General features: G+C 42.5%; 1 protein-coding gene across 2 annotated transcripts in view; it reads left to right on the plus strand.

Moving 5' to 3' along the window:
* The first annotated feature begins 929 nt into the window (after nucleotides 1–929).
* GNAS (GNAS complex locus) overlaps nucleotides 930–25,337 on the plus strand; it is a 194,491-nt gene continuing 170,083 nt past the window's right edge. The window contains exon 1 of one of the 2 annotated variants that reach the window (XM_089658639.1): nucleotides 930–1,344. In XM_089658639.1, the coding sequence (XP_089514765.1) occupies nucleotides 1,107–1,344 (238 nt within the window). In that variant the 5' untranslated portion in view covers nucleotides 930–1,106. The remainder of the gene's footprint in view (nucleotides 1,345–25,337) is intronic. The other variant, XM_089658640.1, reaches the window with a different exon arrangement.

The raw sequence follows: 25,337 nt of genomic DNA on the forward strand, positions 1-25,337 counted from the left end.
AATGGAGAACAAAAGAGGTGGAGAGAGGGGAGGGCAGGAAAATGTGGCAGTGGGGGGGGAGAGGAGGGGGAGGTTCACGGCCCACCATTGGTTTTCTGTATGGGTACTGGCCAGGGGCGGACTGACCATTTGGAAACTCGGGCACTGCCCGAGGGCCCGGAGTCAGTAGGGGGCCCCATGAGATGCCCCTGGTACCTTTTTCATAGGCTTTTTTGAGTTTGGGCAAGGACACGGGCCCCATGAACCCTATTGCCCGGGGGCCCCATGAGTTGTCAGTCCGCCCCTGGTATTGGCACACATCAAATTTGTAGGAGGCAACAATCAAAATCCTTCAGGACAAAGTGGGTGATCCATGGTTTAAACATTTAGGTATAGTGTCCTGTAATTTGGCTGTGAGTTTCTCATTGGTCATCACCCATGGCATGCAAGATTTAATAACTCGTACTTTTAAACACAGAATTGTGGCATGGTTTCCTGGCAAGCAAGGATACAACTAAGATCCTCTGCAAGGGCTGTCTCACCAGAATCATATAGGTGGGTGTACTGGCCCATCAGCATCCCTCCACAGTCAAAATATAATTTTGGACTAAACTGACCCTTTAAAATATTAACTTTAAAAAAACCTCCCAGCTATCTGTGAAAAGTGATCCTTGCCATTGCTAGATTTTCCATCAGTGTTGATCCATCAGTGAGATCTCAGTGTCACCATATCTTGCAGCATAAAGTCAGCCTCCTTTTGGCTGTAAAAGTAGTAAGTTACAGGACACCTTTCAGCACAGATCTGCTTGCACCTGGAGTGCTGAGTTTCTAAACATTACGGTAAGCAAGGGTGCCGTCACGTGACACAAAAGTGTATGTTTCTCCTTTGCTTCTCAAACAAATTAACAGTGAGAGAGCGAGCGTGAGGGAGGGAGGGAGAGGGGACAGTGTGTCCGGGAGGCTCAGCTGAGAAGAAAACACTGGAATACAGTGACAGCGAGAGTCAGCAGTTGACAGTAGAAGTGTAAGAACTGCATGCATCCTCCCGTGGGCTGCACTCTATCCTTTCAGGATTATGTTGGCTGGATGGTAAAACTTTTTTTCCTGTGTCCATTGCCTGCATCACTATGGGGATGTGTTCCAGCCTCAGGCCCAGGCTGCTAGGAGCCCATGCTCTCCCCTGCACTGGTCATAACAGGAACTCTGGAGGCATCGACGAATGTCCACCAGAGTCGGAGCTCGCCAGGCTGCGGGCGGAGAGGAGAGCTAAAATGAAAGAGGATATGAGAAGGAGCAAAAATATTGACAAGACCCTAAAAGCAGAAAAGAGAGTCTACAAGCAGATACATCGGCTGCTACTTCTTGGTAAGTTAACACCACAGTAGTGCCCATGAAGTATATGAACTTGGTGGGTGATGCGTGTCATCCTTGTTCACCCAGAAGTGTAATATTAGTTCGCATGGGCATGACCTTTAAATGAGGTTTTTACTTTCAGTGAAAAGGTCATGTACAGCAGTACCCTTTTAAAGCAGATGTATTTACATGTCAACACTGCCATCCCAACTCCAAGCTAATAAGGGGTATACCCCTCGTTTAAGGACAGTGGGAGGTACCATGCAATTTTTGCTTTTTGCCCCATTGGCCAGCTGTACATCCAGATACAAGCTTACATTGTATAGCTGTTTAACTATTGCAGACGTGTTAGTCAGCGTTTACATGGCTACATAGTTAGGTTGAAAAGAAACACAAGTCCATCTAGTTCTACCAATAAAAAAAAAATAATAGAAACCTCCATATACACAATACTATACCCACAGTTAATCCAGAAGAAGGCACAAAAAAATATCTGATTGCCCCCAAGAGGCAATCAGATATCCCTTGGATCCACTACTAAATGTTAGCATCCAGTTATATTTTGTGCATCCAGGTTTAAAACAATCTACTGAGCTGGCCAGAACTAGGAGGTTTTTTTTTTCCACATTTTCACAGCTCTTACTGTGAAGAAGCCTTTCCATACGTGGAGGTGAAGTGTCTTTTCCTCCAGATGTAAAGAGTGCCCCCTTGTCCTCTATAATGACCTGAAAGTGAATAACTCTACACCAAGTTCACTATATGGACCAGCACGGAAGCAACACGATAGGATATGGCTATCAAGCCTGAAAAAGTCCTCTTCAAATTGATGACTGGTTTCATACTTATGGTTGAATCCTTATAAATTGGGGATCTGGATTTTCAGTTAGCCACAAAGGCATAAAGGAACAGCTAACACATACCAACCACTATCTTTAAATGAGCAAAAAATGCCTTTGTTTTTTTAAATGTGATACAAAAGGATTACATGAAAATTTCCACGCCTGTAAGAACATAATGCTGTGCTTCGCTGGGCGGACTTTTGGTTCTTTGTGGCCATGTTGGCATCATTGACTCCTGTCTCAGTGAAAAAAGCCAAAGACCTCGATTCTATTTCAATGATCTAAAGCTGATGTTTAAATGTCGTTTTTATCTACATACGTCAGGCCACTGTATTTGGCTTCCCAGGCTTCTGGGGCACATAAAGGTCATATAAATGCATTGGACTTGTGCAAAGAAAGTTGTTGAGAGTAAGCTTCTTCAATGTAGAATGGTTTTGTGTGCGATCACAGGCTGCATGCAAGTTATAACAAGATATTAAGCCAGCTAATTGCATAATTACTGTTTCTTTAAGCCAGGTACTTATCCTTTAATTGACATTTGATAGCAGTGTGAGCAGCCAGTGCAGGATTTGGCAACCACTAACTCACTCTACTATGGAGGTAGAAGTAAAATTCCCATTCTAACCTGTAGCCATCTTGGATCTCTTGGGATAATGGAAGCTAGAGGGGCACTGCTTTACTCAGGCTTGCGATTCAGCAGGACTGTCAGCAAGCTTGACGCCATCGCTGAGCCTCTAAACCTACTTTTCTCTCCACCCGAGCAACTTCCTCTTTCATTACATGCACAGTGAAATGCAAATCTTTGGGAAAAAGGAGCGTGAACTTTAATCAGCTACAGAAATCTGGGTACACAGTCTGAGTTTAGTTACGTTTATTGGAAAAGGACTGTCACATAAGGTTTTCACGTTTTTTTGCTTCCGCGTTCTTTTTTATTATTCTGGTGGCATTTTACTTCCAGACATGTAAGGTAGCTGTATTTTAGGCCATGCCATCAACACAGAATGATGTTTTGAGAAAGGTTTTGTTACAAGGATATCCACAGAGTTTTCTTTTCTTTCACTATGATTGGATCCGTAGACCAACGATAGCCATGTGACGGCATTCAAAACACCTCACCAATGATTTGGTGTAAAATGTTGCACAAACATGAAAGTTGTTTCCAAACTGTGCATGGTTATGCTTTCAGCAGCCCCCTTATCTTCTCTAAACCATTGATTTGTCAAGATAGGTCATCCAAGGGGCGGTTGCAGTTTATGCATTCATGTGTGGTGATTTTCAATCTAACTGTCATTGGTCAGACTGGAAAACCGTCATCTGATGCCTATGAGTAGCTATGGAGGATGAATATTGCAAAATCACCGTTCAACATGACTGCGTAGAGTGCACAGTATGTATATATGTGTAGGTAAAGCGCAAACATGGCTGCTGCTATAGGCATACATAACTGCAAATTTTTTAAATATGTTTAAAACATTTTGGTATACATTAATAAAACCTATAGTATCTCCGGGGAAAGGAAAAATCCTCCCTTGCAGTGGGGCTGCCCCTGCACTACAAGGCTTAAATGCCTGTTTCCTCTTCTCCCCTACGCTGTAGGACTGTCCATCCATGTCCTCATTTCAGTGCAGAGCTATGTTCTTGCTACAGTTCAGTGCAGAGCTATGTACACAGCTATGCATTGTACTTGATGATGTCAGAGATCCTGCGACCACTGGAATTTGGAGAAGAAGCTGCGGGGACCAAATCTAGCAGTGTGGAGGGAGCCTGCAGGAGCGGAGGATCGTATAAGCAAAGCTGCTTTTTCTGGTACCCTAGACCTAAACTAGCAAGTAACCCTGCAGTGCCAGGGCAGCCCCACTTTTTTCCCCCAGAGTCCATCTTCATATATTTTATGCGTGTAATTCATTTTGATGTTTTGTGTGTGTGTGTGCATTTTAAAGTGGAATTCCAGCTTCACCTTAACTAGCCTTAAAACTGTCCCCTCCCCCCTCCTAACACCTATGCTAACTACCCTATGTAAGATAGATGAATATACTTACCTATTTTCAGCCCACTCTGGCACATGATCCCCTGTGTCAACCAGTGGTGGCTGCAGGGGAGAAAAGAAAGTGCTTCGACAATGGCTGGTTGTGCCTGTAGTGGTGACGTCACCCATAGGCTTTAATGGCCCACCCATTGTCACCACTCCCTCCTTTCCCTTGCAGCAGTGTTGGCTGACACAGGGAGTGGGATCACAGTACCAGACTGGAGCAGCCTGAAAATAGGTAAGTATGTATGTCTTTTTACACAGGTTAGTTAGCATAGATGTCAGGAGGAGGGAGGGGACAGTTTAAGAGTAGATAGATGAAGCTGGAATTCCACTTTAAGATGTGCTTTTTTCTATGCGTTTTCAGGGGGAATGAACATACTGTGCAGCTCTTTGCAGGAAAACTATGGCCTTTTTGTTTTATTTTTAATGAAGCACAGGTGCAAATAGTGTTGGATGTGCTTTAGTGCAGTAGTTTTAGGTGAGATATAGCATGCTAAAGTGTCGAAATGTATACAGAGGCCCTAAAGCTGGCTATACATGTTTGGAATTTTGGTCTGTTCCTGCTAAATCAGAGAAAATCTGAGCCGTAGTTGGCCCTATCAGCACTACCCAGCTTGGAAAATTGACAGACGAACAGTGACTGCATCCAGCTGTCTTGATATTCAGTAGCTGTGGGTTCCACCATCTCTGATGAGGACTCCCCTTGAAGCGTGTCAGCATCTGCAGACCGGTGTGGCACCTTCCCATGAAGCACAGTGTATGCACAATGGTTCTGGTGTATTTGGAATTTTGTGTGTGCGTAGTCTTTTATGGGTTTGTGATTATAATCACCTATTTTCTAATAAACTGTGTTAAAAGATAATGCACTAGGCTGGTGCGACCTTTCTTTGTTCTTCTACATTTTTTTAAAACTGGAGAGTGCACAGTCTAGTGCAGCTGTACATGGGAGCCGATCAGATTCTAACTTCAGCTTGTTAAATTAAGTTTTAACAAAGAGACCTGGAAGCTGATTGGTTTCTAGGCAGAGCTGCACCAGATTTTTATCTCTTCAGTTTTAGTAAATCAACCCCTATAGTGTGTTGAACTCCGTCCGCTGAATACAGTGGGGTTATTTAGCATAGATGGAGGAATTTGTTTAATTTCTGTGCATATATGGCTAGCCTTATGCACATAATAAAATTGTAGAAATTATTGGTTTCACATAGAGCTAAAATGTAAATATCCATAAATTCCCTTTACAGAGATGTATTCAAAAATATACTTAGCAACTATGCTATAAAAAGATAATTGTGTGCAGCTGAATCAAAAAGCGTAAATCTTGGGTGAAAGTTGTATGAATCTTGGTTGAAAATATTTGTAAATAGACCCTAACTGTGCAAACTACCCATAGCAACCAACCATCTTTCTCTGATCTGATGTCAGTGAAGGTTGCTACAAGGTACTGTGTTTTCTAGATTGAAGGATAGATACAGTAGGGATTTGGTGTAACCCATTTTTTTTTTTTTTGCCATTTGTTTTCCACCGTGAAGTTTTCCCTTTCCTTCTTGTACTGGACATACACCAGGATGTGAAGTAAATTCCCTCCAAAGTAAAGAAAATTGGAAGATTTCCTTTCTAATCTCCTTCTGGTGGTATCTCAAAATTTTGGATTTCCCAGCATTCTGAGTCCCGGTAATAGTGGTTTTAAAGACAAATAGAGAGGGTGGATTTCCTGAATGCAGACTAGACAGCAATAAAAGAGGTTCTATTACCTCACAAGAAAAAAAAAGTTTTACGTACACTCTAACAATACATCTTGTAATTGTATAAACTATTTAGTTCCTTTTTAATTAATATTATTCATAATCTTTTTTTCTGACTGATTCTTTACCAACTGAAAAAAAAACTTGATAAGAGAAGCCTTACCTAAAGTCACAGAAAGAACTCTGAAGCAGAATGTTTGCAATCGAATCTAATTCTTATCCTTTGTTTGTCCAAAACAGTGTATCTTTTGAATCTATATTTACAGTCTGTTAGACCCTTGTACTATACAATTATTGGTAAATCTGAAGGAGATAGTGGGGTTGATTTACTAAAGCTGGAGAGTGCAAAATCTGGTGCAACTCTGTATGGTAGCCAATTCGCTTCTAACTTCAGCTGTTCAATTAAGCTTTGACAAGAAATCCTGGAGGCTGATTGGTGCATAGAAACCACATTTTTCACTCTCCAGCTTTAGTAAATCAACTCCAATAATGTTAGGGTAATGCCCCGTACACATGATGAGAAAATCGTACGAAAAATTTAACGGGACCGATCGAACGATTTTCTCTTCGTTGATGAGCAGGATGTTTTAACCGATAAAGATATTGCGAACGAAAAAATGCAGTTGAACGACAGTAAAAAATTTTGTCGTTTCGCATACGAACGACCAATTTTCTATGCGGTGGTATGACGGTCGTACGAAAAAAATCTATCAAGCGCTATCACGCATGAGTGCAAACAGAAGATGACCCGGATATTTATGTCCAAGAAATCTTCGTAAATACGAACGAAAAATCCATATGTTAAATGTAGATCAGCCTAATGAGATCATGAAATCAGAAATCTGCATATTATATTTTATGTATCACTATTTATGTATATAGGTAATGTACTAAACGATATTATACACATTGCTGGTAATTGTTGTGTGTATCGCGCGTTCTGGTTGGAAGGGCGTGGCTACAAGGTCACACGCACACTGCATCACTTTGACTTGTACGGAAGACGTCAACACTATGTATTGCCCGACGAATGATATTTTTATACTGTTTAATGTGGGCCACAATTTCGACCAACGAACGAACGCCTCTTGGATGTTGGATGACCGATCAGTCGATTTTCTAATCGTGTATTCCCACCTTTACACTTGTGTGGTCAGCTCTATTGTCCCACTTCATCCCAGCCCTGTATCGGGTCATTGCTTTATGACAGTGTAATGAACGCTTGATTATATGTTTAAATCCTGAGTGATTTTGCCTGAGCTTTGATCGGTCTGATGTGAAAATTCTATAGACTGCAAGCTTCATGACTGAAGATTGTGCAAATGAAGATTTTGTGACTTTTATCTGTAGCAGAATCAACAGAGTAATCCAAAGCAAAGTAACCTGGCAGTTTCCTTCGGTATCTGGAGCTCTGCATATAATCTTTATTGCCTTTACTCCTGTTACAGATAGCAGATAAGAGCAGGTTGGCACACCTAGTTTGCCCTTTTTTCTGTTCAGAACACATTTCTTCTTTGCTGGAGAACTTTCCCATGATCCTTTTCATAAAACAGAACAATCTATTACCGTATCATTTCCATTTCAGTCCTGTAGGCTTCCCTGTTATGGAGTATTTACCTGTGGAGATATGTGATTTGAGTAATTCTATAGTCTGTATCAGGGGCGGACTGAAAAGTCATGGGGCCCCCGGGCAATAGGGGATCATGGGCCCCCTGTGTCCTTGCCCACACTCAAAGCACACTCAAAATAGCCTATAAAAGGTACCAGGGGCATTTCATGGGGCCCCCTACTGACCCCGGGCCCTCGGGCAGTGCCTGAGTGCTCGAATGGTCAGTCCGCCCCTGGTCTGTATATAATGGGCATACAGTATATCGTATCACAAAGGAAGAGTGTAACCAATTTATTGCCAATGAAATGACTGGTAGCTCCGTGTCACTTAACACGTATGGAAACGATAACAATGAACTTCTCTTTTTTGCTTCCTTTAGGTCCATTATATGTACCATTGAAAGCATTTTTATCTTTTTTGATGCATACAAAAATACCTGTTGATACTGCCAGAAATCCAGTGAGCTTGTAACTTTCAGTGCTGCTTGCCTCTGCTGCACTGAAATTTCAAACAGTGTTATCGTGCCTGCTCGGTTTACCTATGTGAACTACAGAACACCTTCCCCCATGCTATGGTGAGGAGGTATTTAGTAGTCCAAGCACGCTTCCTTTCGGAGGTTACCAATGCTGTTATGAGAGATGTTAAGATAGAACACAGTGCTGTAACAGCTAAGAATGCAGAAACATTTAGACCTCCTTGTACGTCTAGCTCCTGTGTGTGCAGTCGTGGCGTTTTACAGATGCAGCGTCCAGCCCTGCTGCCTGCAGCCTGTTAAAGTATATAGCAGGCTGAAATACGCTGCGACTGGACGGGGATGATTGCTGTACTCAGGACTACTTGCGTTTAGGATCCTCTTTATTCAGGGATGTATGCCTGGAAAACAAGTATTCTACTACCAAAGATTTTGACAGGTTGTAGGCAGCTGTGCTGGACACTGTACCAGTGCCTGTCAAGGCTCACTAGACTGCTGGGATTACATGCACAGGAGGTAGGTGCCCTTTGTGCAAGGGGCCTAATAATACTTTCATGATGTTGTGTAATCAGCAGTGGAACATTATCTGCTTTGGTTCAATCTAAATGTCCCATTGTGCAGTAAAACTATGGACAAATATTCTAAATAGTGACATTCAGTCTAAATGAATGTTTCATATAAATTGGATGCTGACAGATTCGTCAGTATTATCTTATTGATGAGCTGCTGCATGTTAACGTACTCTTTTTCTGATTTGCTTTAGGCCTTTCCCTACTGGTATTGTTTATTTAATGGCAGAACAGAATAGCTGCCAACACATTGGCTCAGTTAAATTAAGGGTGCTAATTACAGGCTCAACTAGAGGTGTGGGTAAGCCACTGTTCACATCCCCAGAGCTCTGGAATGTTTCTTCTGTCTCTCTAGTGCTGGGATTGCTGGCACACTATACCTGAAAATATTTAGTCTGGCACACTTCTTGGTTTGCTGCAAGTAGTTTAGCGGCAAAAAGAACAAATGGGTTTAGACAGATGTCTCTTTTTAGTTGTACAAACTTTTCAGTACGAGGGCCACAACAAATATTTTACAAATATCCACTGAACAAAAAATTATAAAACCACTGAACAAAAATTATAAATGAATGAGTGCCTCTCCCTTGCATCAGGGTCTCCTTTACATTAGGGTCCTTATCAGAGTACCCCTTACATCAGAGTGCCCATCAGAGCCCTCCTTACATTGGGATCCCCATCAGAATACCCCTTACATCAAAGTCCCCATCAGAGCTCCTCCTTACATCACAAGATGTAAGAGGGAGAAGCACTGTCCATAGGCAGCCTCTGCTGACCTTAAATTCCCACTCTGTTCACATTGAGAATATACCACTGACCCTAGCTGCTGGTCTCATACAGTGTTGTAGCAGACCAGATGTGGCCGATGGTCCATAATTTGGAGATCCCTACTTCAAACCTTGACTGTTGAGGGCAGCAGGCACACATGGAGTCTGTGAGGGGTGAGAGTCACCTCTGCAGACCAGATAGTTATCTAAGCACTTACTGGGTGCCAATTAAGGGTCCATGCACACCGGGCTTAAAAAAACACCAGTTCGCCTGTGCTAGCCCTGGATCCGTGACTCTTCTAGTCTTCCTTTCTTCCATGTTTTCTCCATGGATCTTTCTTCCTTCCTTATTTCTTTCTGTGCTCTTATATTTTCTTTTTTTTTCATCAGTTTGGGGTTTTTTTCCCCCGTATGTTCTGAGCTGATACTTCTCGGTAGGGGTTTTTCCTCTTTGGTTTTTTTTTTATAATATGATGGATTGCTGCTGCTACTGTTTGGTTCGGCTTTTTGTCATCCCTCCTTGGTGTCATTGGACGTTCCGTTATTTGGCTAATACACCATGCTGATTTGTATATGCTTATGTATGCTATTGTTCCACTCTTGAAAAAAACACTAGTTCACCTGGCAGAAAAAAGTGCTCATATAGAGATTTTTTTTAGACGTTTAGGAGGTTTTAGTGTTTTTTTCTGCCAAAAAACACATCTCAGAAATACAAACCAGAAAGGGTTTTTTTCTGCTTCTCTAAGCATCCTAATGTGAATGGACACATAGGATAATAGTGAGCTACAGGCAAAACACAAACCTCCTGTAAGAGCAATGTTTTTTAAGTCAGTGTGCATGCACCCTAAAAGGGAGGAATGGCCAAAGTTTTTGGAAGAATCTCAACTGTATTGTCGGGATCCACCCAGATGCACGATTGACAGCTGGCTTCGCCTCTCAGCATGCTGCTGAAAGCTGTAAGCCAGTTGTTCCTACCTCTTCTCCTGTCCGGTACTTCAGTGAGCATTGGAGGAGCAGAACAGAGAACATTGACAATGACAGAGCAGAGGACAGTTACTGCACTCTGCTCCAAGCAAACTGAGAACTGAGCAATCAGTGGTCATGTGATTGCTCAGTTCTCGATGTTAGAGATGACGTGGGACAGCTGAAGCATCACACTGATGCTGCAGCATAGAGTGTGTTTGGTTTTATTTATAAACTCCAAACTTCTTCATGTAAGCTGTAACACTGAAACAGAAAAAAACTTTACAGTGACATACATAGTCAGCAAATGGCCCCTGCACATAAACGTTTTTTGGAGTTTTGTAATCATCTGCAGCCAAATTCCAAAGATGTATTTACATGCACATTGGATGTTACTGCTGACTAAAGCCTATGTTATGTAACTTCCACTTTCCCCTCAGTTTTCTGTATCACTAGTGAGATTCAAGCTTCCAGGACAGGTGTGAATCTGATTGATGGCTGTGAATAGCATTTTTCATTCTTGTTCATGGAGGGACACAAAAGTCCAGGGATGGATGAGGATTTGGACACTGGCAAACCAAAAAACTGGTATAGGTCTAGGTGCACATATGCCACAATTTGCTAGAGCATGAGAGCCCATTCATTTGAATGGACTCCCGTGCCCCGGGACATGCACGGAAGAAGTCACTGCACTACTTGGGAAATTGCAGCCCACAGGGAACCTCGGTTTCCAGTATGGTTGCGATTTCCAGTGTGGGCGGTGTAACAGAACCGTCCCACCCTGCACTGAGTACTTCCGTTAGAATACAGCTTCCCCGTCCTAACACCGACAACAGACACCAGAGATTTGAAGTAAGCCAGAAAGTAGACTAGTTTATTTGAACAGAGATACAAGACCTATGCACTCAAGGGACAAATCTCCCCCTCCCTGCATAATGACACAGGGTGGGGCAATCTACATTTAGTAACAAGAGACACATAGGTATTCAAACTTCACTCCAACAGACAGTCCTATCAGGAGAGAGGGCTGCTGGAGAAAACCCCCCCAATAAGCTAATACACATAAACACATACATCCCAAAATAGTTTGCTCCCAAGCAAGACAAACAATAGAACAATGGGATGCAACCACATAACACCAAACAATCCACAACCCCCCACCCCACCTATCTCCTAGACATGTCTACACAATATTAGGACAGATTACCCTGTACCCCTAACAGGCACAGGGTGACTTACACATAAGAGGGATATGGGGAGCTGAGACAGGGGTCTACACACCTCTCCAAAGTGAGCTGGGTTCCGTGGGCCCCCCACCCAAAGTGACTCCCCTCACAGGCAGCATTAGAATTAATGACACCCGTCTGCGGGTCCCGCATTCCTCTGTGTGGGTGGTGCGGCTGCAGGTGATTGTGCGGGTTCCTCAGCGGCACCACCTGCACAGACGTGAACCAACTCTAACTCATCCTGCCTCCAGCATGCCTGTTTTTTGCTAGTGTCCTCGGATGATGACACCATTTCTCTGCATATGTATCTTGGGCTCACCTGTCCCTGGGTGCCTGGGACGTCCATGGTGGTTGTCAGGATGGAGAGCAATGGGAGATTGGTGAACGTCAGCTGATCTCTCCTGAGTCGTATGAACCCGTAAACCCTCAACTCTTAGCATTTCCAGATTCAGAGCTGTCAAACCCCTGATGTCTCCTTAAAGGGAGTCTTGTCACCTGCACCATGCTGTTACACAGAAGGCTTGCCAGCCTGCTTGTAATTACAATACAGTTTATTTTAAAATTAAGAAAATGTGTAAAAAATAAAACTTAATAAAATAATTAACATGTGCCCTAAAAATTTGCAAATATCACAATTTTGTTCTATGCATGGTCTCTGCTTTCAGAAAATATATAGTTTTTTTTTTGGAATTGTATATAATCCTCAGCCCTAAAATACTGTATGCATTTGAACCTGTGTGCAAAAAAATGAATTAAAAATGATTTGTGAAATACATTAACATGTTAACACTTATATGAATGTTAGAGGCTGTTGATTTTTAGGGATTGGATTCAATCATTTAATTGTGAGTTATGTATTGCCTTGGGGTGCATATCCTATGCCCTGACCTAGGTCCTGCTGTCTGTCCTTGAATAATTCCTTAAGTATTATAACAAGAGCCCTGTGACTACTTATAGGAAAGTGGGGGGCAGATGAGAGGTACTGAAAGCTGGTAGTGAGTTTAGAAAATACTATGCCTCTGGCTGTGGTGCCTGGAGACATTATGGGGCTGACTGAAAACAGCCCCCAGAGCACTGTGATGAATCATGATGTTAAGCAACACTTAAAGGATATATAAAGCGGACATTTCATATTCCTGATATGTGCCTGCTGTACCATATACTTGTGTGAAAAGGTATCCTGTTTTCTTAATATTGTTTCCATTCCTAACAAAAAACAAAAACTGACCACACTAGTCACAAGAGCACAGCGTGGTCAGTTTTCTAGTTGGTCTGGGAACTCAGCCTGCTCTCCTCTAATCGCCTCTATACTTGTGCTGACATGCCCCCCTGCACAGCCATTCAATGGGAAGACCAGTGTGCTGCTGACTCTCCTCCCCCACCTCTCTATACAGCTGAGAACAGAGGGTATGTGATCACATATAAAAATAGGGAGAAAAGGGTGTTTCTAATGTTTTTTATATCTATACACAAATGTTTTACATTTCTATTTTAAACTGCGTGGGCTGTTTTACAAGGCAAGGATTTACATACACTTTAAAGGAACTGTCCAGCAGCAGTGCAATATGGAAATCAATGACCACTGTGCTCCTGTATTGTCCATGCAGAGGTCAAAACAAAGCAAACCCTCTCTCCCCATCTCTGGGTAAGTGCAGAGATCATAATTAAATACTTTCCTATTAGCCATAGTGAATAGTTCAGGCATTACAAGTGATGAAAAATACTTACAGATTTTATTTGTAATTCAGGGCTCTCTGTGTAGCCAGCGATTACCTGTGGTGACCATTGACACATTGCGTCCAGCAGTGATCACCGAAGGTAGTCACTGGCAGTGATCACCGAAGGTAGTCATTACCTGTGGTAACCATTGACACTTTGGGGTTTACTTACTAAAGCTGGAGAGTCCAAAATCAGACTCCCTTCTGCATAGAAACCAATCAGCTTCTAACCTCAGCTTGTTCATTGAAGCTTTGGCAATGAAACCTGGAAGCTGATTGGTTTCTATGCAGAAGGGAGTCTGATTTTGGACTCTCCAGCTTTAGTAAATAAACCCCATTATGTCCAGCAGTGATCACCGAAGGTAGTCATTGGCAGTGATCACCAAAGGTAGTCATTGGCAGCGATCACCGAAGGTAGTCATTACCTGTGGTAACCATTGACACATTACATCCAGCAGTGATCACCGAAGGTAGTCATTGGCAGTGATCACCAAAGGTAGTCATTGGCAGTGATCACCGAAGGTAGTCATTACCTGTGGTAACCATTGACACATTACGTCCAGCAGTGATCACCGAAGGTAGTCATTGGCAGTGATCACCGAAGGTAGTCATTACCTGTGGTGACCATTGACACATTACGTCCAGCAGTGATCACCGAAGGTAGTCATTGGCTGTGCAGACATCTGCGAATACCTGTGTCTGTCGGCGACCTGTTCTTATAGTGAACGGGACTGGCAGCTGCACCTAATCACTGAGAGCCACAGCTGGAATGTCTGATTGCTGCCGCTTCAATTCACACCGGCCCTAATCGCCGTTGTGGATGTAGCCATAGTAAGACATTCTTATTAAAGTGATTCATACTTTGCATTGAGACAAATTGCTTGGGATTTAGGATGTTGAGAGTTTTAGAGCTTCAAGCTACAAAACGCTCAGGTGTGAACGGGCCTTATTGACCCTGCATTGCCTTTTGGGAGCGGAACCTTTTTTTAATGGTTCAGACCAGTTCAGAAATAACAGAGGAGAAGGAGACACAAGCATACAAAAAAAAAATATTTCAGCTATCAAAGCCGTGTGGATGACAAGTATTTTTTTTCTTCCAGCAATGACAAGTTATTTTTATGGTCATATCACAAGCAGTAGTGCTCTGCAGAGTCTTCAGCATGTGTTATTTTTGCTGCAGCCTCCATAAAGACTATAATTTATGTAGTGAGGCTTTACGGCTCGTGTCTATTGTCTGCACCGTATGAAAAACAACAGTTGTGGTTTGAATGTTCCACGTTTGTCTTCTTCAGATTTGGGAATTATTTGCTTGCTGATCATTGTGTTTATTATATGTGCTATATTTAGCATGGCGTGTTCTTCTGTGTATTTTACTGCTCTCAGATCACTTTAGCTTGCCCTTTCACCTATATACAGGCCTATTAAAAGGAAATCCATGTCTGCAAAGAGAAGTTACAGGCCCAAACTTAGTATCTGGTGTGACAGCTTCTCTCAAAGATTTCTGATGTTAAGTTTTGTAACAGAGTCCTTTAAAGCAGCAGTGTGAGGGGAAATGACCCTGGAAGACATTTAACCTTCTGTTAAAGCTGAAGTTTGGCTAAAAGAAAAATTCCTACTGCTTTAGTCACATCACTTACTTGTAAGTATGTTCCTTGTTGTGCAGACAGCTGGATCTTGGAGAAATCTTCACTGCAGAAATGGCTGTCCTCTTCCTGTTTCTGAATGTCTGGCACTAGAATGGTTAAAAACTTTTGGTATTCAGCCAGAGCAGTAGTACAGGCGGTCCAGCAGGGATATGTCCCGTTCTCCCTCCTTCATTGAGTAAAGTTTTTCTTCTATTGAGCACTCTGCCTTTAATACAATCTGAATGTGGCAAAGTCTGATTAGCCATAGAATTCTCCCCCCCCCCCATAGAGTCTTCTATATTCTTTTCTTCCTTTTTGTTGTAATGAGCATTGCACGTACTTTGCAGTCAAAGGTGCTACTGTGATCAAACTAGAATCCCAGAAATGAACATGCCGCAAATTTCTGCTGCACATGTGCTGCCTCTATTTACTGTGCATGAGCCCCCATTTAGAAATGTTTGACCTGATCCCATCTACTGAGTAAAGTATGTGATGATAGTGTAGGGCAGCAATTGCTCGAATGGGTGTGCTATGCTTTTATGTGGAGTTGTTGGCACGTTTCCCTGTAGTCCATGTTGGAAGCGAGCACTGGACATTGGCTCCATTCACAGTTACAGCCAGACCATGTAATGCTATCCTGCTCAACCTTTTGAAGAGCGAAGGTCATTTTTAGGTAACAGTTGCTGACCACAATGAACTATGGGGTTTTACCACCCCCAAAACTGCAAATGTAAACAAACCCTTCCTTTACTGTCCTGAGCCCCCTATAAGGCTGCTTTCATAGTGATGCGCTGCACTTTACCTGCAGGACAGTGCACCTGTGGCTTTCCTGCGGGTTAAATGAACTAAGCCATAGACTATTATTACATCTGCACTTTCTGACTGCACACCAAAACTTCTGCATTCAGGAGTGCTGGTGCTCTTTCAGGAGGTTCACCAAACCCGCAGGATGTAATAGAAGTGTATGGCTCAGTGTAGCTAGCTCACGGAAACTCGCTGTGCTTCACCTGCGGATCAGTGTGGGAGCAGCCGAATAACCCTTTTTTTTATAAGTGCTAATATGGATTTGCATTGCAGAAGTTCAGTGTATGTGATGTTTAAATGAGAAGTAGGGGTTTACTTTTCCCCCTCAGCCTGGGTTCACATATGTGCGGTGCGATATATCGCATGTGATTCGCACAAGAAGCACACCGCATTCCTGTGCAAATCACATGCCATTTGTGTGCGGTGTGATTGGAGCCATACATTTTTTCCGGCCGAAAAAAAAATCGGCAGAGTTTCGCACCGTTAATGGGTTAATTGGTCGGCCGTTTTTTCTGGATTTTGGCACTTTTTTTTATCGGTAAAGTTGGAAAAATCGGCCGATTTTCGCCGCAATGATGGGCAAATCAGCGGATCTTTTTACCGATAAAAAATCTGCGCATGACCCTTGACCTGCAAGAAAAAGAAGAAAAAGAAGAAAAGAAGAAGAATTCCAGTCCGCTATTATATTTGACATGAAAAAGTATTGCGGTTGCAACATTGTATCTATTTTTATCCGAATAAAAACATCTGTATCCGAAATGGATACAAATAGATACATTGTTGCAACTGCTATACTTTTTAATGTCAAATATAATAGCGGAGCTCTCTGCAGGGACAGAAGTAATTAAATGCCAGCCATAGACGGGACGAAAATCAGCCGATTTTTTTTACCGTTGGTGGTAACGTCGGCCTATTTGAACGACCGATTTTTCTGTTTTTTTAAAAAAAAAACTGCCGGTTTTCGACCCCTCTATGGCCTCCCTAATACAGTGATCAGTGATAGTACTATACACCACAGGTGTCAAACTGACAGCCCTCCAGCTGTTGCCAAACTACAAGTCCCATGAGGCATTGCAAGATTGACAGTTACAAGCATGACTACCAAAGGCAGAGACATGATGGAACTTGTAGTTTCGCAACAGCTGGAGGGCTGCCAGTTTGACACCCCTGCTATACAGTCACTGTAATAATGACACTGGCTGGGAAGGGGTTAGGGGTTAACATCTCAGGTAATCAAGGGGCTAAGTCCTGGTTCACACCTATGCATTTTTTAGTGCTTTTTGTGTTTTGCAGAAACTCACTACAGTCCATTTAACTTGGTTTCACATCTGTGCATTTTCAGATGCAGCGTTTTTGGAAAGAGGGACTTTTTTTGCCGGAGAAGACTGCAACAAGCATAAGTGTGAACCAGGCCTAAATGTGTGTCTAGCAAGTGTCAATACATGTAATGTGTGCTGCTTTTTACTAACTCTCTCTTTGTTTCTTCTATATGCTTTGCAGGTAGAGGAAACAGAGAGGTCATTCCCTCTGTACAGAGCCCTGTGTTGATTGTCAACACAGAGCTCTGGGCTATGATTGGACACAGCCGATCAGGAGGTCCCAGCCATGAATCATTGGCCAGGACCTGCTCACTAACTCCTGCTGTGTACAACCACAACAGGAGTAGGTGGGTTGGAACAGGCAGCGATGTACAGGTACATCACTGTGCCTGTATGGGTTGCCCATATATTGCAGGTGCGTGGACCGCAAGTGGTCAATACACTGAACGTTTCTTCTTCTGCTGCCATCAATCTCCAGGCTGCTAGAGTCCACTTGGTATCACTAGGAGCCAGCGCTACAGAGGAAGCATCGGCTTATGCAGCACCTGCTTCCTCAGCTGTTGGCGCCAGCTGCATGCACTCTGATGCTCTGGTATGATGGGTCATCAACCCATTAATCACAATGTGGTCTTGCTGTGCTGCCATCCCAGAGCATGGGCGTGCACTTTCCTGGTTTGAGGTTGCGGGCCCCATCAGAGAGCCCCATCCTCGGTCCACATGTGGGTTGAGCACCCCCGATGTGAAGCAAACTTTCCCGCCCTCATAAAGAACGTGGATGCTTTGGGAAGTTTGGATTTCATTTATAGGAGATGCTGAGCAGTACTGCTAAGAATAGGGACACCGATGAACAGCATTCGCGGTATAAGTTATTATTTTTAATAGGTTTGGAGTCACTTTAAGTTGCAGCAGATCTGTGGACTTGGTAATATTTACCATCTTATATATTTATTTTCTTTCAGTTTATGTTTTTAAACTTCCGGTTTATTTTTTTGTTGGCTTCTGGTTTGTGTTTTCAAATAACACAAGTGCCTGTCAGTCAATATTTTTTCTGTTGTTTAACAAATCAGTTTGTAAATAATAGGTGAACTACACACTAGGAACTCATTTAAATTGCTCCATCCTGTTCTCGTCTTTTAGCTAGGACCCAGTGACCTGCCCTACCTTGTTCTTCTACCATATTTTAAAAAGTCTGGACCAGAGTGAGGGACTACTCTACTTTTAGAAAAGAATGCTATACAATGTGATTCTTTTGGTTTGAATTCAGATTCAAAGAGCAGAGCCTGCTTCATTTCCTAACTGGAGGATGTCCAGCATCATCTAGCTCTTTCCTTTCCAGCCTCCACTGCCATTAGCCTGCCCATTTTATTCATCAAATTTACAGTTCTTTCAATCATGGAGGCTCAGCATCAAATGTGGGTGTCACCTTGGGTGGTTTGTACATAAGTACAGTTTGCCTAGGAATGCTCACTCCTCCAGACTGGCATCTACCCATCAAGGCATTTTGATATTTCAATAACTCCCGGCCAACTGATTGTATTGGGACCAAGGGAAGGGGCTGTGATGTTTTCAGGAACCTCTATAAAGCACCCTGCCAATCCCTCCCACCAACCAAGATCTTCCTGCATTGTATAGAGTAGCACATAGACTCAGTGATAACATCTCTTGGTCTAAATTAAGATAAGTAGTGAAAATGGAAAAGTTTTACATAAAATTTCATTAGAATTTTGATAAGGGAAGGAAGGAACCTAAAAAGGCAAAGTATATGCAGATTAAGCTCCAACTTTCGTAATGTTAGTTTTACTTAGTTTGAGAATTCCTTGATTTATATGGTGCAGCACTGAGTGTAAATTTCGCACCAGGTGAAGTGCCGACATTTCTTTTGGACCATTTATGAATGGGATACTTCAGGTGCCACAATGATTTACAATTCAGACTTGCCTTTGTCGTTTAATCAGGAGTTTCAGTAAGCTTGTGTATTTTTAAAAAATATGCATGTGATACTTACCTGCTCTGTGTAGTGGTTTAGGACAGAGCAGCCCCGATCCTCATCTTCTTGGGTCCCCCGCTGGTGCTCCTGGCCCCTCCCTCCTGCTCAGTGCCTCCATATCAAGTAGCTTGTGATGGGGGAACCCGATCAGGCTCACTCCTAATCCCCTGCTCTGTGTTTGTCTATTCACAAACAGAGCATGGCTCAGTTCCCCCCCCCCCACTCTCTCTCCTCATTGGCTCACTGACTGTGATTGACAGTAGCGTGAGCCAATAGCTTCTGCTGCTGTTTAAGCCAATGAGGAGGAAGATTCTCTAGAGAGCTGCTGCTTTCATGCACATCGCTGGATCGAGATGGGGCTTAGGTAAGTAGGGTGGCTGCTGCACACAGAAGGTTTTTAACTTCATGCATAGAATGCCCTTGAGCCCTTACAGTCACTTTAACCCCTTCCCACCCTCTTGGCATTATTTACAGGTTCTGAATTCCTGGGGTGGGGGTGAAGGAAGGATCATTGATCCTTTTACCTTTGTAATTGCCTCTCACAGTGGTCACATGATCAGGAAAAGGAAAAAAATAGAGATCACAGAAAATGTGCCAACATCTCTAACTAAACCAAAACAGACAACTGAATTCCCCAAAAGACTTTTCAGGCAATTTATGTTTCAATTCCTTTTGTCTCTTTGGGTCTTTATTTATACCCAGTTAAAACAATAAAATGTGTGCTGTGGTAAGATGCTTATATATTTCACATATCCCTGTTCAGGGAACTTAGTTTTATCATCATTTTGTGTAGCATTATTCAGTAGATCCCCAAAACATGGGATAGAACCAATGCGTTTCAATTGCTCTTATTCAGGTAGAAAGTTCAGATTTGACACTTTGGTGCTCAGAAATGGGTGGAGGCACTCATAATATAAGCCAAATGTTACATTAACCTTTTGCAACCTCAGGCCGGGGAAATCCAAAAACATGAGAACAGCCTTTGCTCTGAAGAAGGTGATTGGGTCCCCGAAATATGTCAGAAATTATTACCATCTTGTCACCATTGGAAAGTGGAGAGCAGTCTACATTGTATGGTTATGCAATCACATGCTTTTAGCTCACATGACTTGTGACTATAATATTTGTCTCTTAATTGCTGTAATACAGTGTTTAAAGACAATGTGCTATGTGTTTGCACCCCCTCTGTTCTTATGTTTTTGTACTCTTCTTCAGGGTTGATCATATAAAATGCAGTACAAATCATGCAAAATGAACAATCAGCTGGTTAAATTATAGACCCAAGGTGCAAGACAGCCCCTCATTTAACACCACCAGTTAGCCGAGGAAACCCACCCACACAGGGTAGGTCAGTGCTGACCCACATTCTGCTACTACTGTGATTGTTGCTGGAATGATGGAGATCTAGCAAGAGCTGGGGTGATTTTGTTCCTTTGGCCTCAGTGTATGTATGCCTCTCCTGTTTGGGTGGGAACTGTTCCTACCAACTACCATTGGTTAGTGGGGACCAGGGACCTTGACAGCTCGGTCTCTGGCCTGGGAGTGTGCTCTCAACACAGAAACATTTGCCATCCAATGGCGCATATGTGCAAGGCATGGGTCTTAAAAGCCGCACATGTGTTATGCACGTATCAACAGGTTAGGATTTAGTCTGGTGCGCATACACTGAGTGAAAAAAAAACAGTTCTGAAAATTCTTAATGAAATTGACCAATCTTCTTGAATGGTTAAGTCTGGTCAACTTGGAACACCTATCGCAGTCTTTATTTTTGCCCCATAAATTGACTGCAGCAGAATCTACTCCTTTCTGTGCCGCGCACCCCTATTCACAACTTCTCAGCCCAGATTTTAAGCTGCCAAATGTATGGAGAACTACTCTTTCAACTCCTGTTTGCACTTTTATATTTGTCTGGAATTCACCTCCAAGTTAACTTATGTTTTAAGCGTTTGGTAGGAGAATTTAATTTATTTGGATTTGCATTCCAAAGGTTTTAAATATACATATATAGATTTGTCTCATGATTCCATCACATGCTTTTTATGTTGTGATATTCAAAGCCAGCACAACACTGCGTATTTTAAGATCTTTATAAACTTTATTGTCTTTAGGGGTGGGGGGAAGGGTTACTGAATAGAAAACACTTGTTTATGGATTGCCTAAACAATCCACTAACCAATGAGTTCAAATTAGAACGTAAATCTAAACTACAACATCTATCATTTCTAATGGTAACGCTGTCCAGAATGCACAATATTGCCTATGAATGTTGTCACACTTTCTAAAGTTGCGATTGCTGCTCATGTGTGAAAAGTATGAACAGGATGACCAGTATGACCAAGGTTGTTCCTAAGATTAATGATAGTCAATGGGAACCAAGCTGTGACCTGCTAAGGGCTAGAAATGGCCACACAGAGTACTTTTGTTTTTACTCTTTCACATGTGTTATGACTGTTAGAGGCATGGGGATCTCATTAACAGTAAATGCTTTTTCTGTCATAGAAGTGTTATACATGTGGGTTTTGTTTATGTACAGGTAACACGACTCTACTCTACATCATAGTCACAGTTTAGGTTTCGGACTGGCCACTAGCAGCTTTATTCCATTTTCTACATCACAAAAAATAATCAGGATATCCAGCATTACCAATTTAGGCAACTTGTCCACAGTAATAAAACAAAACACGTCAAAATAAATCCCAGCCTGTCTGGTCCCTACTGCACATTAAACCTTCTTTGCTAGCAGGATATGGCTGTAGTTCTTACTTGCATAGCTGCTATCACAGTGTCTGTCTGTAGAGCAGTGTTTCTCAACTCCAGTCCTCATGGACCCCCAACAGGTCATGTTTTCCGGATTTCCATTATTTTGCACAGGTGATTTGATCAGTTTCACTGCCTTAGTAATTACCACAGCTGTTTCATCTGAGGGAAATCCTGAAAACATGACCTGTTGGGGGTCCATGAGGACTGGAGTTGAGAAACACTGCTGTAGAGTAACATGCCCTGCCTTCCTCAAGGTTTGCCATTGCACATTTTCTTTCCACAAAGTAACATGCCCTTCTTTCCCCAAAGTTTGCCCCTTCTCAGGCTCCATCACAGCAGTAGTATAATAGTCCTTGATTACTCCAGTTTCTTAGGTACACACAGCACAGCAAACTTTCCTATCCAAACTGGCTTTACCTATACTTCTCTCACTGAGTGTAGATGCCCGCAGTGCTCTGTAGAGTACTTTAAAGTGGTGGTATGGCCAAGGTTTTTTTCTTTAATTTTGGATAAAGTAGTGTTGAAATGACTGTCAAATAATCTGTGTCCTGCTGGGGAGATTTCTGTCTTGAAGATGCAACTTGAAATGACAGCAAATCTCCCCAAAGTGAAGGGAATTCCCATCTTCAACAGCTGTCACCAGAGCAATTGTCCTCATTGGAAGGTTTCTCCTCATCTCTTGCTCCGATGACAGCCCTAAACTTTAACATTCATTGCCACTTTCTGTCTCCATGGTAGTGGTCACCAAGGGAAATAGAGAAGGGTAATATCCCCAGAGGGAACACTTATAGAAAGGTACAGTCTACATTCTCCACTGCAGGTGGTGCTCGTCCGAAACGGCAATGCAGCTGGAGAAAGTCAGGAGAAATGAGCTTTCTTGACATTCTCTCGATCCTCTGGGGCAGTGTTCTGGTTGGCTACACTGCAACCAGGTGACCCTGGTGGCCATTTTGGGAAACACAGTCTTTTTAAGTCCCTGCCCACGTGTTTTGGCACACAGTTGCAAGTTGGCTAGTGTAGGGGCAGCACTAGCTGCAGGGAGGGGTTCCAGAGGAGTAGGGAAAGCTTAAAAGAGAAGCTGGCTTCAGCCCGCTGTCAGCTGAAAATGGGTCACAGGAGTGCAGAACGAACTGCACTCCTGTAATCTACAGGAAAAGCACAGCCAAAAGAGCTTTGGTTGTACTTCTCCTTTAAGGACTTCATTTGCATCTGAGTAAGCTCCCTTTTGGGTTGGACTGGCTAGGCCACACTCCACTGCCTTTGACAATCACTGTCTCCAGCTCAGGCCTATCCACTGATGACTCTCCACTTTGACTGTTGTGAGTTCCTCGGTCGGGTGTGCTCCCCGCTGCGTTGTTGTACTGCTTTGCAATTTTACAGTTCATCATTTGCTGCAATCTGGGACACTGTGTGTTCCATGCCGCCGCACCACTCTGCACCCACCTAACACACTGACAGCAATAAAACTTGAAAGGTGGTCTAATACTTCTCCACTCCAAAAATATCCAAAAAAAGTTTTGCCTTTGCATTCACGTATTTAGTAAAGTTTTCATGCAACAGTTACCCATAATACACACGTTTTTCCAGTCGAATCAAGTTAGAAAATGTGTGACTCCTGAATGAAAGTTGTATAAATCTTTTGTTAAGACAATTATAAATAGAACTCCAAGTATTTTAATAGATTTAATTAAGTGCCACTTTATGACTCCAGCCTAGTTATTTTCCTTTCTTTTTAAATCAGCATTGGCAGGTTTTATACACAGAAATGTTTGACATTATGAAGTTTACCTGTGTAACAAGAGTATGTTCTGTACTCTGCTGGTGAACATTTTAACTTCGTTTTATTAAGGATGCTGGAATAACTTCAACTAAATTACTGAAACAAGAAATATAAATTGATAACATTTAAATATATTATCGAAGACTTATACAGTACCAAGACAATTAGCCATGAAACCAAACTGGCATGAATAATGTGTGCAAGTGCGTGTCATTGATATAGACACAGGCAGCACTTTTATCTGTTTTCGAATATTTAGTCATACTTGAACAAAGCCAAAACCTGTCACGCTCTTTAGACTTGGACAAGATTTCTTCAAAGCAGGCTTTACTCTCATTGATGAGACGCATGAACTATGCTGTTGCCAGAATTAAACCATTAATAAATAATTAACTGCTCAACTGGTTGGCCTTTTTTGTATATATTAGATGCACTGCAAAGTAAATGCACTTGTGTGCATCTCCTTGTGTTTGTAGAGGCATTGCATTTTTCAAAGCTGGAACCCAAAGGCAAAATACATGCAAATTTAGCATTTCTATATTTATGAATACATCAGTAAAAGTATTTTTTTTTAATGCAAGTAGTGTAAATACCTGAATTTGGCCTGGTATCAGAATTTTGCAAGTCTCAGTACAGCACAGCTTAGACTGATAGAGGGAGAAACAGTGCAAGCAGCCAGTTAGTGGTGCTGAGGTACTCATGTGTTAACTGAGAGCATGCTAATAGAAGAAAGGAAATGAACTTATCAGTTTGTTATATCTCCTTCACTGTCCAATCACAGGCTGAGGCTGGCACAAGAACTGGTTCTATTAACCACAGTAAAGAAACATATCAGGTCTTCTGCCCTGCCAGGCAAGTTTGAGCTATGTAAATCTCAGGAGAGATACAAATCCTTGGTAGATAAAACAGTTCCCACATATTGTATACTGCATGTATTTCATCTGTGTCTTTAGCATTTTGCCTGGAGTTCAGATGTATACTGAAACTGCAGCTAAAGTTTATTTTCTAGTTTTGGATAGAAAGGGGAAAGAGTAGATCCTCGGCCAGCTTCTTATTGTTGTCTGTGCCCTCACTGAGATAATTACTCTTCACTTTCTGCCCTGGCACAGCAATAAAATCGATCTCTGATCAAAGTGAGGGCAGATCCCACCTTTGACAGCTGGCACTGGAACAGGTGTTGCTTCCCATTCCCTCTTTTCCATTCCCATTCCCTCATCCCCTGTTCCAGTAGTTGCTGTCACATTTCTGATTTCCTCTCACTTTGTGTCTCAGTGACCAAGGTCACCAGGTGATTCTCGTTAAACGTTACATCATAAGCTCCTGATTAGAGATGAGCTCAGGCATGTTCAGACACACCTGCCCTGAGCTATCCTGCCGGGAAGCTGTCAAAGTGGACAGCCAAGGCATCTCCTGCGTATGCAAGGGCCATGCATATGGCTGAACTCATCCCTTGTTTTAACTCATACCTACATTATCTAAAACTAAAGAAAATCATTTTTTGGCTGGTATTTTACTTTAAAGTGGAGCTCCATCCAAAAGGGGAAGTTCTGCTTTAACGATAGATCCCCCGCTCCCCGCTAAGGATTGGGAACTTTGGGGAGCTAGTACCTGAAATTGACAGGTATCTGCTCACACTTCAGCTGCGATCGCCTAGGTGATCGGAAGCAAAAATTGACCCCCCCTCTCTCCCCGTAGTCTTTTGGGACACGTGACAGGTAGAAGACTACGGGACCATTCAGAAAGCGCAGCGCTTCTCGAACATGCGTAGTGGGCACCCGATTGTGAAGCTGCAAGCTGTC

This window comes from Staurois parvus, unplaced genomic scaffold (genome assembly GCF_062004578.1).
Source record: "Staurois parvus isolate SC_StPar_1 unplaced genomic scaffold, SC_StPar_1.0 ptg001087l, whole genome shotgun sequence".
NCBI classification, from domain to species: Eukaryota; Metazoa; Chordata; class Amphibia; order Anura; family Ranidae; genus Staurois; species Staurois parvus.